Genomic DNA, 14580 nt, shown 5'->3' with positions numbered 1-14580 from the left:
GTATCTCCCATGAGTCTCGAGTGCATTCTGCTCCTTGGTCTTTTATGACTCTCTGGTGATATTTTTTAAAACAAGTATGAATTTTTTTTTCTGACATTAAATAAAGCCTGGATGCTAGAACCGTTCTCGGGGATATAGTTTATAAATCTTAACTCATCAATAAAGTTTCCTTTTCCAGTCGTTGGGATAACAGATGTGCCTGCAGAGAAACACCATTTTCAGAACCTTACGTGGGTGGTGAGATGAGAGGATGTGACATTTAATGACAATTCACTCACAAATCGCTTGCTTGCAAATGCATGTTGAAATCTGCCCACAAAACTATCTCTCTAGCCATTGTTACACTCCGGTGCACACAGGCTCAGGCGCGAGTGTATTTAAAGCGAGAGTAAGGGTTGGAAGTCCACTATGGAAGGATCTCTTTACTTGCCCCTTGGGGCTGCTATTCCAAGAACACAAAGGAGGAGCCGGGTTCCCCTGCAGTTTTACTTGAGAGCAGCTGGGGGCAACCCCCCACCCCCACCCCGGAGAGCCGAGGCTGGCCCAGGGTACCGCTGGCGGGGCTCCCTTCCCCCCCGCAGCCGCCCAGGGGACAGGCCGCAGCCCCTCCCGCCGGAGAACAAACGGGACATTCAGCCGCCGCCCGCGGCTGCCAGGGAGCGTCCCCCGGGGAAATTAGGCGTGGAGTCGGCCCCGATCGCCTTCAAAAGCCGCCCTCCCGCCGGCCGCGGCGCACTCTGTACCTGGCTGCGGGCGCCGGGCGGGATGCCGCAGTGAGCCGCCGGCCATGGGGGGCGCGAGCGCCTGCATCCCGCTCTGCCTGCTTCTGGCCGCCGCGCAGCTGGCCCGGCCACAGACCCCAGAGAGGTAACGACCCCCGCCCTCTCTTCCCCGCGCCCGGGTCCCCGCACCGCACCACCGCGGGCTGCCAGGCTCCGCCGAGGGCTGCCCCTCCGGCTCCTGGGCCACCACGTGGCGCGGCTCGCCCTCCCTTGCCTTGCCTCCCGGCGGTTTGGGCGCCGGTGCGGGGAACACCAGCGCTCAAATGTGCGCCCTCCTCCGTCCCGCACTTTTCCTCCTAGCCTCGGCCAATCTAAGGCTAACCTGGGGAGCCGCTCTTTTAAGTGACCCCTCACTAACAGCTCGGGCAGAGCCACCTACAGGATGGCTAACTCCTGTGTCATCTCCAAACGCATCTGCCTCCCCTTTTCCCAGGGCGCGGGGAGGGGCGCACTGAGACACCCAGTTTTTCCGAAAAGGAGAGAAAACAAGGCCTGACTCTAAATCTGGAGACAAACTTAATCTTTTAAACCATGCAGCTCTCCTAGAGTGGCGCCCTCAACACCTCTCCCACTCCCTCCCCTTAAATTTTTATACAACTTTCGGAGTGGGTTATTTTACTATAGATGCACATATATGACCTGTCTAAATGATGAATTTGGACAAGTGGGTTATCGAGCTATAATTTAAATATTCTAAGAGCTAGCAAGCATTCAGATCTTTTCTCTGGTGTAAGATTTTGTTAAACAACATTAACTCATTCAAATCAGCACGTATGCCTTTTTGAAATTAACAGTAGATTGCAGATCAATATAAACGTCCTCTCCTCTTCTATTTTCGCAGACCTGTTTTCACATGTGGCGGCATTCTTACCGGAGAGTCTGGATTTATTGGCAGTGAAGGTTTTCCTGGAATGTACCCTCCAAATAGCAAATGTACTTGGAAAATCACAGTAAGCATTTATTTTAAAGGTGTTCTTCTGGATGTGGGTACTGGAAACAGTGCACACTGATGCCATTTGCCTCTGGTGACAGGATCTGGGTTGGGGCAGATGCCAGAAAACGTGAAATGTTGGATTTACTTCATCTATCTGGGAGGTTTATTTAGAGACCTGGTGGTCCTGCAATAGCAATCAGAAAGGGCTCAATGTGACATTTGAAGGAAGAAACCCTTCAAACCTGAGTTTCTGACAACTCGGGCCTGACTTGATTTGGTTTTTTGGATTCCTGATTAAGGCTGTTTCTAGTTAGAGGTCTGTTGTAAACACCATTGAAAGCTAGATGCTGTTCATGCCCGCACAAATCCCTTGTGGGAAATAAAAGATCAAAGCAGTTTGGATTACTTCATACTCAGGAGAAAAAGAACAACAGTTACCATCACTGCTGCCATTTATTGTCCCGTTAAGGCCATCCTAGAATGGAGAACACTAGTTATGAGGGCTTAATAAAACGCCGTGCTGCCCAGCATGGGCCGTATTAGCCCTAGTCAGGGCAGGAAACCAAACGCAGACACAATAAGTGAAAATAGAAGTCATCTGAATCATGTTTTCCGGTCACTGCTGCTGTAACGTTAGTTGCTATCTTCACTTTCTTGTTCTTCATGGGAAGTTATTTGGTAATCAGACGTGTTCAGTTAGTCAGTTATGATTCATTGCACGTATGTATTTTCTGTTGCTGTGGACTGAGTCCAGAGCCCCATCCACTCGAGATAAATGCTCTACCACTGAGTTACATACCCGATCATGTTTGAAGGACTGTGTGCCAGGCACTTAACGGTGCCTGGTAATTAATGAGCATCTCAGTGAATCAGCAGACTCAGTTTGATCGTTATATTCTCTACTTTATGGATGGGAAATCTGAGGCCAATCGAATTACTTGGAGACATTGGTTTGATAAGCCCAACTTTACCTGTAGTGAAGACCTGAGTTTGGCAGGCGGATTTGAGAGAAGGGTCCCTCCACAGTATAAAACATGGGTTTTTTTTTTTGTTTTGTTTTGTTTTTTTATGTGCCTTGGTGCCCTCTTGTAAATTTTCAGTGAATGGATACAGATTTCATTCTATTATTACAGCACACGGAGAATAAATTCCAGAAGTAGCTTTGAAATACTGATGCTAATAAATGTGAAATAAGGCTAGGAAACAAATGTAAAGTGACTGACTTGGTTTTATAGTATCATTGTGGCTTAATTGTGACTCAGTTGCAACTTCCAAGATGATCCAAGAGGCATCAAGTGCCTCGCAAGTCAGAAGCCATGGCTGGTTGTATATTGGAGGGATTTAGCAGTCACGTTGCTGTGGCATCAGACTTTAGCTAAGGAGGGGTGTGTCCATTGGGAGGGGTTTCTGGACCAGGGAGAGCTTTGCCTTGGAGGAAGTGCAGTTGCCAAAAAAAGGGGTGGGGGGTGGACAGGCATAGGGGTGTGGTTGTGGAGTGAGTGTGGAGTGTTAAGTGGTGGGTGGGGAGCAGGTTTAATTGCCTTAATAACTCAAGGAGGCCAATGTGGCTGGGACAGAATGAACAGAGGCCATGCTATGGAGAGGAAACAAAGGCAGAGGATCGTAATGAATCTGAAGCCAACCACAAGCCTGAGTAGAGTCTTCACTCGAAGGGGTTGGAGGGCAAAGATGAAGAAATATGTCTCCTTGCGGTGTTTCATAGGCAAACGTGCAGTCAGGATGCCGTGGCTCTGGCTGAGAGGCCCATGTGTCCTTTGTGGCTCCTGACCTGGGCAGGGGTTTCCTCTGCTGGGTCTTTGCCCAAGACAGTCTAGAGTCTTTCTCAAAGCTGGTTGTATTAGACAGGGTTCCCGAAGGAATGAAAGCAATAATGTGTGTGTGTGTGTGTGTGTGTCCACTAAGCGGACACCTCAGCAGTCTCAATCTGGCACTGAAAGCCTGGAAACTCCCTGGAGATCAGCTGATGCGAAACTGAAGTACATTCCCAGCCTCTAGTTAGGACTTTAAATTTTAATAGCAGCTTCTTGAATGACAGCGCTGTTCAACACATTGTCTTCTCCAATTATTTAAATTAATCAACTTTCATTTCCTAATCTTATAGCCACTTTCTAAGTGCTCAATGGCTCAATGGCACACACACACACATACACATACACACACACACACACACACACACACACACACACGGCACGTGCATATGTCCTTTGGACAGTTCTGGAGAATTTTAGGAATTAGTTTTACCTGTGTAAAGACATTGAGGATAGAAACGTCCCTGACTGTTTAGTTGACTCTGCCTGTCAATGGGGAAGCTGATACCAGGCCTCCATAGCTGATGACTTAATCCTGTTGAGTCACCCTTATCTTTCTGGCCGTCAACTTGTGGTGGCCTTGGTTGACAAGGTCTTAGTAATTAATTTGGCTGTGCTTAAAAAGTGTGTATCTAGACATTGAATCAGAGGATTTGAGAGTTAGGGAACAGTTCAATGTTAGGTAATCCGCGATGAGATTGTTTCTTAACTTCCTGTAGACTTAACTTGTACAGGAAGTTAGCCACACAGATGTCTGCACTAGATGACACAGTCTTTATGTCTGTGGTAAGGGATAAGAATTGAGTATGATTCAACAACTAAGGTCCTTTGAAAAGTGGAAATCAATCTTCCAAGCCAGTTTGAAAGAATGAGCCTGGGGTGTGGCCAGTCTTTTCTCTCACAATTGAAGCGCCAAGCTCCTGCAGCAAAACTTGCAACTCCAGACCTTGGCACACCACCTCCGCCACACCTGGTTACAGTACTCCTTGGAGACAATATGGAGGGGTGGGGGCGGGGCATCTGAGATCCTTAAAGGAAGCGGTAGTGTAGCAGTGAACCTGTCTGCAGGATCTCGGCTAGTGTGGCGAACTCAGTGCTTCACTAGGACATTGGCCAGAAACCTTTACAGCAGCCCCCTAGGCGAGCCTAGATGATGTCAGAATGATGCGAGCAGGAGATGAGGCGTGGGCCTGGATCTGAGTGGCCTCTGAGATAAAGCCCACGTGCCTCCTGGGACTTCCAGCCCTCCAGCAGCCCTGGCATCCACACCCCCAGCCCACTTATAGCTTCAGGATAATTTCAGCCTGGGAACCCATCAGTACATTGCTCCTTGAGATTTTCAGCTTACTGCTTGATTTTAGAACTCCCATGGTGGAATTAAAGATACAGGTTGATACATTGAAACAATTTCCTCTCTTTTCTAGAAAAGTCGTCTGTGAAAGTTGCTCCCTCAGTTTGACTTGAGGAATCATTGGTGTGGGTGGCCAGGAAGAACGGCTGAGACTTTGCTTACAGAAACTATAAACTGTAGGAAACTTGAAGCCCAGAGCCTTCTGGGAAATCTTGAAGGTATATAGGAATAGCGTTTAAAATTAGTTGCTGAACTTACAATCCAGCAGAGAATCGGAATGTGGAAAGGGGATGGTGCTACAAAGATAACAATGGGGTTGCTTCATTTATATTTTTTAAAAAAGTCTGAAGAGGATTGAAATCAGCCAGTTACTGAGGTTTTAAATATTAATTTCAGCATGAATCTGAGTTGGGAATAAAACCAAGCAGTTTACTTGTGCTTCTTCTGCAGAGAGACCCTCAGCTGCTTGCCAAGACATGCCCTGCTTTATTTTACCCAGCTAACATTTAATTAATTTACTTACTATGCAACTCATGCTAAGATGTTAATGTATAGTTCTCAGCAGGCCTTCACATATATCGAACCACTTTATCTCATTTGCATTTATTTCTCTGAGCTGGGCCAGGCAGACCTTAGTTTACCCTCTTTCACAGGTAGAGGACCTGCTGTCTGAAGAACTTGGGTTACATTTTAGCTGGGTGTGGTTGGTAACATCTGTAATCCTAGAGATAGGAGGATCACTGTAAATTGGGAGTCAGCCTGGTACGTAGTGAGATCCTCTGTGTGTGTGTGTGTGTGTGTGTGTACACCAAACTAAATAGAACTTGTATCTTGCCTAATACCATGAAAAGACTTGCTGTATTACTGACTCAGCAATACAATTATCTGTACAGATACTTAGCTCTTATCTAAGCATTCACGACAATTCAGAGTCCCCCGTGTAGACAAGTACTCCATTGTGCTGCCCTTTGGGTAAAGGGACAAGTCATGGTTTCCATCCTCAGACAGTTGGATCTGGTAGGAAGGAGAGACAAGACTCGGTGATAGGAATGTTTTGTAATCATTTTTTCGCTCACACTTAGGTAGCTCTATGTATTGCAAATTTTGAAGAGATCTTTGCAAGGTTTTGGATTCACGGGTTTATTTTATATGTGCCTTGGTTGTTTCCATAAATGAATAATAATGAACCCTAGAGAGGTATTTCTATACCGTCACCTTGAGGGTAATCTTATGACTTTATGTATGTTAAAGTCATCATACTGAGTCAACCCTTCTAGAAACCTGATTAAATTTAAATGGCATTCACAATCTACTTAAAGAATTTATAAATTAAAAAGCAGGCTTGGGGTTTGTGTCTTCTAAACAATTTTTATATAGTTAATGAGAAGAAAATTGGCAGCGATGACCGTGAGGTTGAGTATGCTTGAAATATAGTGATGTTCTAGAAGACCGGTGGTGGGTATATAATTTGAGAAAACAAATCATTAATTTGGGCAGGAACTCAGCATTTAAGTCAGTTAATTATACCTAAGGGTAAGGAAAGGGTTCTAAACTTACTTAACTATTATTCGTCTGGAATTGCCTTAGCGGGGTAGATAGAGGAATGGAATTTTGGCCTTAACCACATATTTCCTGGCTTTTGACTGCACATAGGATTTAACAATATATGGAGACTTAATTTCTAATTTTAACTATATTTTTAAATGAATAAGAGAAATGAATATATACATTTCTCTTACAGAAACCTGAATAATAATCATTTAGCCACCTGAACAATAAGTTTACCCAACCCTAAAGTTAATATGATTTACGTCATAGGAAAGTGTGGATGTGGGTGATTAGCAGAACGTCTTCGCATCGTCCTTCAAGCTTGAGAGCCGTATGACTGGGCTAAGGACACGCAATTATTACTTGTTTTTTGCTTTTTTAAAAAATTTTTATTCTTTAATCTTTTTTTACAGTTCGGACTTTATCCCCCTCCTGGTCCGTCCTCTGACTTCCACATCCCACGGCTCCCCCCACCCCCACAAGAGGATGTCCCCACCCCACTCCCACCCCACGAGACCTCCCCACTCCCTGGGGCCACAAGCCTCTTGAGGGTTAAGTGCATCTTCTCTGACTGAGTCTAGACCCAGCTTTTAAACAGATAGTTTGTAATTCAGAAAGTTTACACGTTGTCTTACAGTTGATAAATTCCTCCAGCTAGGGTTCAATCATTGAGACACTAGAAGTACAAAGCTGTCCTGTTGCTTCCAGTCCTTTTGGAAAGGACAAATATAAATCCTAAATAAATAAGCAAGTGGGTAGCGCTTTCCCACTGGGGCCCCAGTCCACTGTTTCTAAATTTATTTAGTTTTCTGCTTGCTTTTGAGGGCTTCTGTTGCCACTTTTAATTTTGTTTTTCTTTCCTCTTTCACATGGAAATTAAGTATGTTTTTATTGATTGGAAACCTGATGTCTTATAAATACACGTATTTATTCTGCCTGTATTTTTAGGACTGTTTTCAATCCGATGCCTTTAGAAAGGCTTAATGAATAGATGGGGGCGGGTGGGGGGATGTGGAAACAAAGTCTTCATGTTTTTCTTTTTTGACAGAAATTCTTTGATAACAGCGTTACCAATGGAGAAGGCATTTAATAATGGTTAACCACCCAGGAGGAATTTTTTTTAATGTATTATTAACAGGGCTGAGAAATTTACTTTCCTATCCCTTGCCTGTGATCAGTTCAATTGATGATGTGAACCCAATAGCAAATTAAATTGGTCCGTGATGACTTTGCAAATTCCTTAAAAGCTATCAGTGGAAGAGAGTGGGCTCTTGCTGCGTCCCGTTTGCTGAAGATGAATGCAGCCTTAGAGGCTTTATAGTTCCCTAGAGTCCTTTCCGAACAGTTCTCCCTGTCCTTAGAGTTGGGTGTGCTCTTGCAGACGGCGGCTGTGTCACCATCTTCACACAGAGAGATGTTATACACATGGATTGCTGCCCCTCGAGCCTGAGGCACAGCCTAGGCAAGCGTCTATTGCCCTCACTCTTGCACACCTCAACAGGGCAAGGATGCTGGTGTCTGACTGTCTTTGAACTTCTTACTCTAGGAGCCTGGGGGGTGGGAGGCTGAAACCCCAAGTGTTTTCTTTAAATACGTTATTCATTAGCTTGTGAAGGGTAAGTCTTGGACAATGAGTGTAGATATCTGGAATAAGCAGGAAACTTAGAGCAGTGTAGAGTCAGAATTGAAGCTTCCTGTATGAGTACACTGTAGCTGTCTTCGGACACACCAGAGGAGGGCATCAGGCCTCTGATCTGATGGCTGTGAGCCACCATGTAGTTGCTGGGATTTGAACTCAGGACCTCTGGAAGAGCAGTGAGTGCTCTTAACCACTGGGCCATCTCTCCAGCCCCGAATTGAAGCTTCCTAAAGCATAAGTCCTACCACCAAATATCACCCGTCCTTCCCCACCACGTCCTTGGTACCTCCATCAAATATTCACTCTTGAACACCATGCATGACCAAATAGTGCTTTCCAAATGTCCAGGGAGAGAGACAAGTTCATCAAAGATAGGCCATCACCAGAGCAGACTGAGGAGAGGAACAGCCCATAGAAGCCTGTGGCTGTTTTAATATTAGGTGGCCCCAGAAATGGATGGTAGGGTTTGACTGCTAGACACAGACTTATTAAATCATCTCTGGGCTACTACTGACCTCCTCTGAAGGAATCCTAATTCATTAATTCACAAAAATTGCTCATGATATGACCATCCGGTGCTGAACTGACTAAACTCAGAAACTATAATGATGGTTGAGAAATCACACCCCTGAATAGAGGAAGGGAGAGACAGAGTGAACGGGGATCAAAATGGCGGGTTGTTTGTGTGGCCTTCCTTGGAGCCTAGAAGAATAAGCATTGGAAAGTCATACTGACGTGAGTTTTAATCCTTGTTTACACATTTGCTAGGTTTGTGGTGAAGTCCCTGAAGCTGGCACCTTGGTTGGTGTGAGGGCTGAGGTGGGTATTAGATAGAAGGCCCCTTGGCACAGTGCTAGAGGTGATGTTGATCTTTTTAAACCACTTCCCCTGGGGCTGTAGAAAGGAATAGAAGTGTGGTGTTTGTGTAGAACTTGCCTGCAAGCCAACTGGTTTCAAGCTACATGCTAATCCCTTGGGGCATGGTGGAGTCCCATGGGAAACTTCTCACTGTGTCCTTTCTTCATTTAAAATACCATCTTTCATAAGATTTCACCCACAGAAGTGCCTCCAAACCTCCAAACCAGCCAGCTCCCATCCCAGCACCAACTGAAGGTTCCTCGTGACTTTGGAATTGGATATTTAGAAGGAGAGAAAGGACTTCCAGTGAAACCCACGAGATATGGCTGACCTCAATGGAAAGGCACTTGCCTATCTTGTGCAAGGTCCTGGGTTCTGCCACAGGACTACAATAAAGACATTGCAAGTGCATTTCTGTCTTTAGAGACGAAGGCTTTATCCTTCTTTGGCATTCCAAAGCACCAAACAAGCTCCTAATTACACAAACCAGATAAAACCATTATCCAGGGATTCCCAATGAAGACACATCATGTCCTAGTGTCTAAGATGTAGTTTCTGGAGCCGGACTGCTGGGGTACATATCCACCCAGCACTTGGAGTCTCCAAAGATGGCCCTGCTCCCTGGTTTCCCAGTGTCCCCCAGGAGTGAGCAGAAGAGACTTATGGGAGTGGCCTAGGGCAGAAAAGGTTTTGGCTTTTGCCTAAGTTCTTTGTCTTTTCTTCCTTTTCAACCTCCCCTCTCCTTCTCCCTTCCTTTCCTTTCTCCTTTCTTCTTTTCCTCCCTCCCTCCCTTACCCTTTCCTTTTCTTCATTCTCTATGGTGGGCATCAAACCAAGAGTCACTGACTACACCCCTAGTCCCTCGTTGGCTTTTAAAAGTGTACATTCTAGAGTCCAGGGCACGGAGGCATATGCCTATAGTCTCAGTACTAAGGAGGCTGGGGCAGTAGGATGGTGAAATTGAGGATAGCCTAGGCTATATAGTGAATTTAGGGTCAACCTGGGCTACATAAGAAGACCCTCTCTCTCTCTCAAAAAAAAATTCCAACTGCATTTATGGTCTGAGGAGATGGTTTATTCAGTAAAGCACTGGCCTGCGAGCAGGAGAACCTGAGTGCAGATATTTATCACTCAAGTTAAAGTAAAAATCCTGGGTGTAGTCCTGTTCAATCCCATCACAGGGTGGGTAGAGACAGGAACTCACTAGCCAATCAGCCTAGCCCACTCAGTGAGCGCCGGGTTCAATGAGAGATTAAGGAAGATACTTGGATACGGGCCTGACTTCCATACACGTATGCACATGCCACCCCACATACATGTGCATTTCGCACATGCATGCACGAACGCACGCACCCATGAATATGCACCCCAGGTAACCTTTGTAAGGAGCATCATTCTGTGAGGACGTCCATAGAGAGATGGTCAGACAGCACCCCCCAGCAGTGGTCTTCAAAGCTGACTTCTCAGACCTATTATTGAAAACGTCATCTTGCAGGTCCAAGCCCTGAGAAGACTGTTTTCTGCCAGCTTTCAATAGTGAAGGGGAGAGTTCAGGGGAGATCCATCCATCCGAGGCCAGGGGATCCATGATATCACAACAGGAGAGCAGATTGTTTTAAGTCATGAGGCTTTGAGGAATTCTATTATGAGCCCTGGATTCCCTAAACAATTATGTCCAGTGGTCTGACCTTGGCCTTGCTGGTTACCCTCTTTGTTCCTGGGTTTCCTTATCTGTAAATGTGACTTGTGTTATTCCCTCCTATGTTGGGTGTTACATTATTTTATGGATGACATTTAGTTCAGTGTCTATGGAACTAGCGAGATGGTTCAGCAGTTAATAGCTGCACCTCCTTAGGATCTTGGTTTGATTCCCAACACCTACCTGGTGGCTCACAACTGGTTGTAACTCCAGTCGGAGCAGATCTGACACACACATGACACATAAGATATACATGCACACAAAACACCCATACACATCAAATAGAAAGTTTAAAAAGCACAACACCTAGTACATAGTAAACACTAAAGAAATTATTTTTTCCACGAACCGTATACTGAACATTTACTGTGAGTCAGGCTCTATTGCATTCTGGGATATCATAGGGAAGGTCCTTGCACTGGTAGTGCCTGCCTAGAAGCAGCGATGCTGTGATGACAACAAAGTCGTGGAATGAGGATTGATTGGGAACCCAGCTGAAATGGGGCCGAGGATCTGGTGACAGCTAAGCTGAAACTCGGATGTCACAGAGCATCATTCCTCTTACAGTCCTCAAGAAGCTTGTGAGGTGGCCACTGCTCCAAGTGCAGACAATTTAGTTTGTGGTGGTAACCTCTCTCCGAATCCCTGTTCAGAGTAGCTACAGCAAGCCCTCAGGACATCTGTAAACCGATAGGCCTTGCTTGGGGTTAAGGTTATACTGTCCCAGAGCATGTGAGGAGAATCAGTTACAGCACTACCTGATCACACTCTGTCCTCTTTGTCTGCTTCCTGATCTGTGTCCCCTGTCTGACTGAAAGTAGGAAAGCAACTTGAACAACAACCGGGGGGGGGGGGGGGGGGAGAGGGAGGGAGAAGGGGAAGGAAGGAGAGAGGAAGGGAGGGAGGAAGGAAGGAAGAAGGTCAGGGGGACTCAACCAATAAACTACATGTGCAAGTGTCAGTACAGAAACAGCATGAAAAACCAGAACAACCTGTCTCCTTTGCAAGTTAAGAATCCCATCATGGGCTGGAGAGATGGCTCAGGGGTTAAGAGCACTGACTGTTTTCCCAGAGTTCAATTCCCAGCAACCACATGGTGGCTCACAACCATCAGTAATGGGAGCCGATGTCCTCTTCTGATGTATCTGAAGACAGCCATCCATATAAATAAATCTTTAGAAAAAAAAAAGAATCTCATCAAAATGGTACCTACTAAAAATGACCTATGAGAACTAACAACAAATTCAGAAGTACTACATAAGTAAGTTCAGTCAAGTCAAAGAAGACATGACTATACCCCAAGGGAGCAGAACCAAAGAGATAAATGAAATGAGGGAGTCAACCAGGAGGTGAAAATAGAATTCAATGAAGAGATGGCATTGCCGGAGAAAACCCAAACTGAAATAATGCTGGAAAGGAAAAACTCAATAAACCAGTGAACCCTCGGTGGAAAGTCTTACCAGCAAAATGGATCTTAAAAAGCAGGTGAATTTCTAGATGCGTCCAACCTACCAAAGTTAAATCAGAGTTGTCTTAGAGTTTCATTGTTGTGAAGAGACACCATGACCATGGCAACTCTTATAGAAGAAAACATTTAACTGGAGCTGGCTTACAGTATCAGAGGTTCAGTCCATTATCATCATGGAGGGAAGCGTAGCTTCCTGCAGGAGGACATGGTGCTGGAGGGGTCGAGAGTTCTGTCTCTTGATCCAAAGGCAGCAGGGAGGGACAGTGTACCCTTCTGCCTCCACCTCCCCCGTGCTGGGATTACAGGTGTGTACCGCCACTTGTGGTTTTATGCAGTGCTAGGGAGTAGAACCAAGCAGTTTGGGCACTGGGCTTCAAATAAGGTTCATCCCCAGCTTGTGACTCGTGTTTTCAAAAGATCTCCTGGATGCTGTGTGGAGAATAGACTGTGGCGTCTGAGAGGGAGGCTGTTGGGAAACTGTTGGTGTAACTGAGGTGAGACCACGGTAGCTTGGGCCTTCATGGTGGCCAGGGAGGTGGCAGTGAAGGTCAGTGACACACACACACACACACACACACACCACATGTGTGTGAGCATGGGAACACACATATATGTTTCTAAATATGTTGCAATATGTTTTCTAAATATATACATTGTCCAGCCGGGTGGTTGGTGGTGCATGCCTGTAATCCCAGCACTAGGAAGGCAGAGGCAGACAGATTTCTGAGTTCGATGCCAGCATGGTCTACAGAGTGAGTTCCAGGACAGCCAGGGCTATAGAGAGAAACCCTGTCTCGAAAAAAACAAATCCAAAAACCCCAAAAAACCAAAAAAAAAAAAATTATATATATATATATACACACACACACACACATATACCTTGTACATTGTCCAAATCTGTAAATCTATGCAATCTATAATCTATATCTAAATATATATATATTATGTACATATATATATAAGCTTCTGAATATATTGTAATAATTATTGAAATCTATACATTGTCTAAGTCTATAATTCTATATAATCTATAAGTCTATATCTAAACATACACACATATCTAGTATATATTCTAAATATATTGTAAAGTAGAATCAAAATTTTTGGTGGGCAAGGAGGTCTGAGGTTGAAGAGAAAAAAAGAGAAGTCAGAGAGTTTGGAGCTGGGGCTGAGCAGCCTGCAGGGTGGCAGCGCCATCTTCTATGGCCAGAGTGGCCTTGAGCAGAGGCCAAGGACTTCACTTTCAACCTCATGTCAGCTGGTGTGCACTGGACAGCACGTGATGGCTTTGCCCCCAGAACGCCATTGCAAACACTCCAGCAGTGGAGAGAACAGGAACATCTAGCAAGCTGCTGCTTCTCCTGCATCAGTGCTTTGGGGATTCATGAAAATCAGCAACTCCGTCAATGACAGCGGTGAGTGAGCAGTGTCTCTCTGAAGCAGCCGTGCAGGAGCTGCTGGCTGCGGGCCACTGTGTGCCTGCCCGCTGGCTGCCGGAAAGGAAGGTGCCTGTGCCAGTTCTGGAAATGAAGGATGTGATCTTGTGGCAATATTACTATAGGCAGCTGTTTCTTCTGTTTCAAGTGTCCTGCTCTGGTGTGTCACAGCCAGAATCACCCACACCTGTCCTAAGTGTTCTTTGGAGTCACCATGTCACTACTTTACATTGAAAATAAGATGCTAGCCAGGTCTGGTGATACACACCTATATTGCGAGCATTCAGGAAGCTGAGGCTAGAAGATTGTTGCAAATTTGAGGGTAGCCTGGAGTTCGAGGTGAGGTCCTAGTGTAGCAGAGACCTTGTTTGAAAACAAAAACAAAAGCGAAAGCTATTGTCTTTTTGAGTTCTGGGGGACTGAGGCCTTGGCTAGATTTGCAACATTTCCTAACCCCTGATGTTTTCTTCACTCACCAGAGAAATGAGTCAATGACACTAAGGGGCATATTTTCAAGCCCCACCCAAATGCTGCTCCAAAAACGTGAAAAATACTCTGTGGTGCTAAGTGTTGCCAGAATTCTGTCCACTGCTGTAGCTCAAATCGAAGCAGCCAGCCTTCTGGGTGGCAGGCGTGAGATGCCCATCCACTGAACATTGGCAGAGTGCTGGATTTTGTAAGAAGGAATGATTCCATTACTTTTGGGTTCTTGTTTGAGTTAGTTCATCAGAACTGTTGGAGGCACACAGGAAGCAAGTGTGGCATTCTTGGCCTCTTACTGTCTTGAATTGAGAACTTGCAGAAATAAAGAACAAGGCCAATGACAGTAACTTTGAGGCTAGAGTGATGGCTCAAGATAAGACCACTGGCTGCTTTCCCTGAGGACCTGGGTTCGATTCCCCAGACCCACATCCCAGGTGTGATGGCTCACAGCCCCTATAATTCCAGTTCCAGGAAGACCTGATGCTCTCTTCAGGCTTCTAAGGGCACCACACACTATACATGGTGCACAGACATATATGCAACTAAAACATTC

General features: G+C 45.5%; 1 protein-coding gene across 2 annotated transcripts in view; it reads left to right on the top strand.

The window, feature by feature from the left end:
• The first annotated feature begins 630 nt into the window (after positions 1-630).
• The window catches only part of Pcolce2 (procollagen C-endopeptidase enhancer 2), a 56588-nt gene continuing 42638 nt past the window's right edge, over positions 631-14580 (top strand). The window contains exons 1-2 of one of the 2 annotated variants that reach the window (XM_052187637.1): positions 631-867; positions 1624-1732. In XM_052187637.1, coding sequence (XP_052043597.1) covers positions 788-867; positions 1624-1732 — 189 coding nt within the window. In that variant the 5' untranslated portion in view covers positions 631-787. Of the gene's footprint in view, positions 868-1623; positions 1733-13445; positions 13524-14580 lie in introns of those variants that run through there. The other variant, XM_052187639.1, reaches the window with a different exon arrangement.

Source organism: Apodemus sylvaticus, chromosome 7, assembly GCF_947179515.1.
Source record: "Apodemus sylvaticus chromosome 7, mApoSyl1.1, whole genome shotgun sequence".
NCBI lineage: Eukaryota > Metazoa > Chordata > Mammalia > Rodentia > Muridae > Apodemus > Apodemus sylvaticus.
This window is presented reverse-complemented; position numbering and strand designations above follow the sequence as displayed.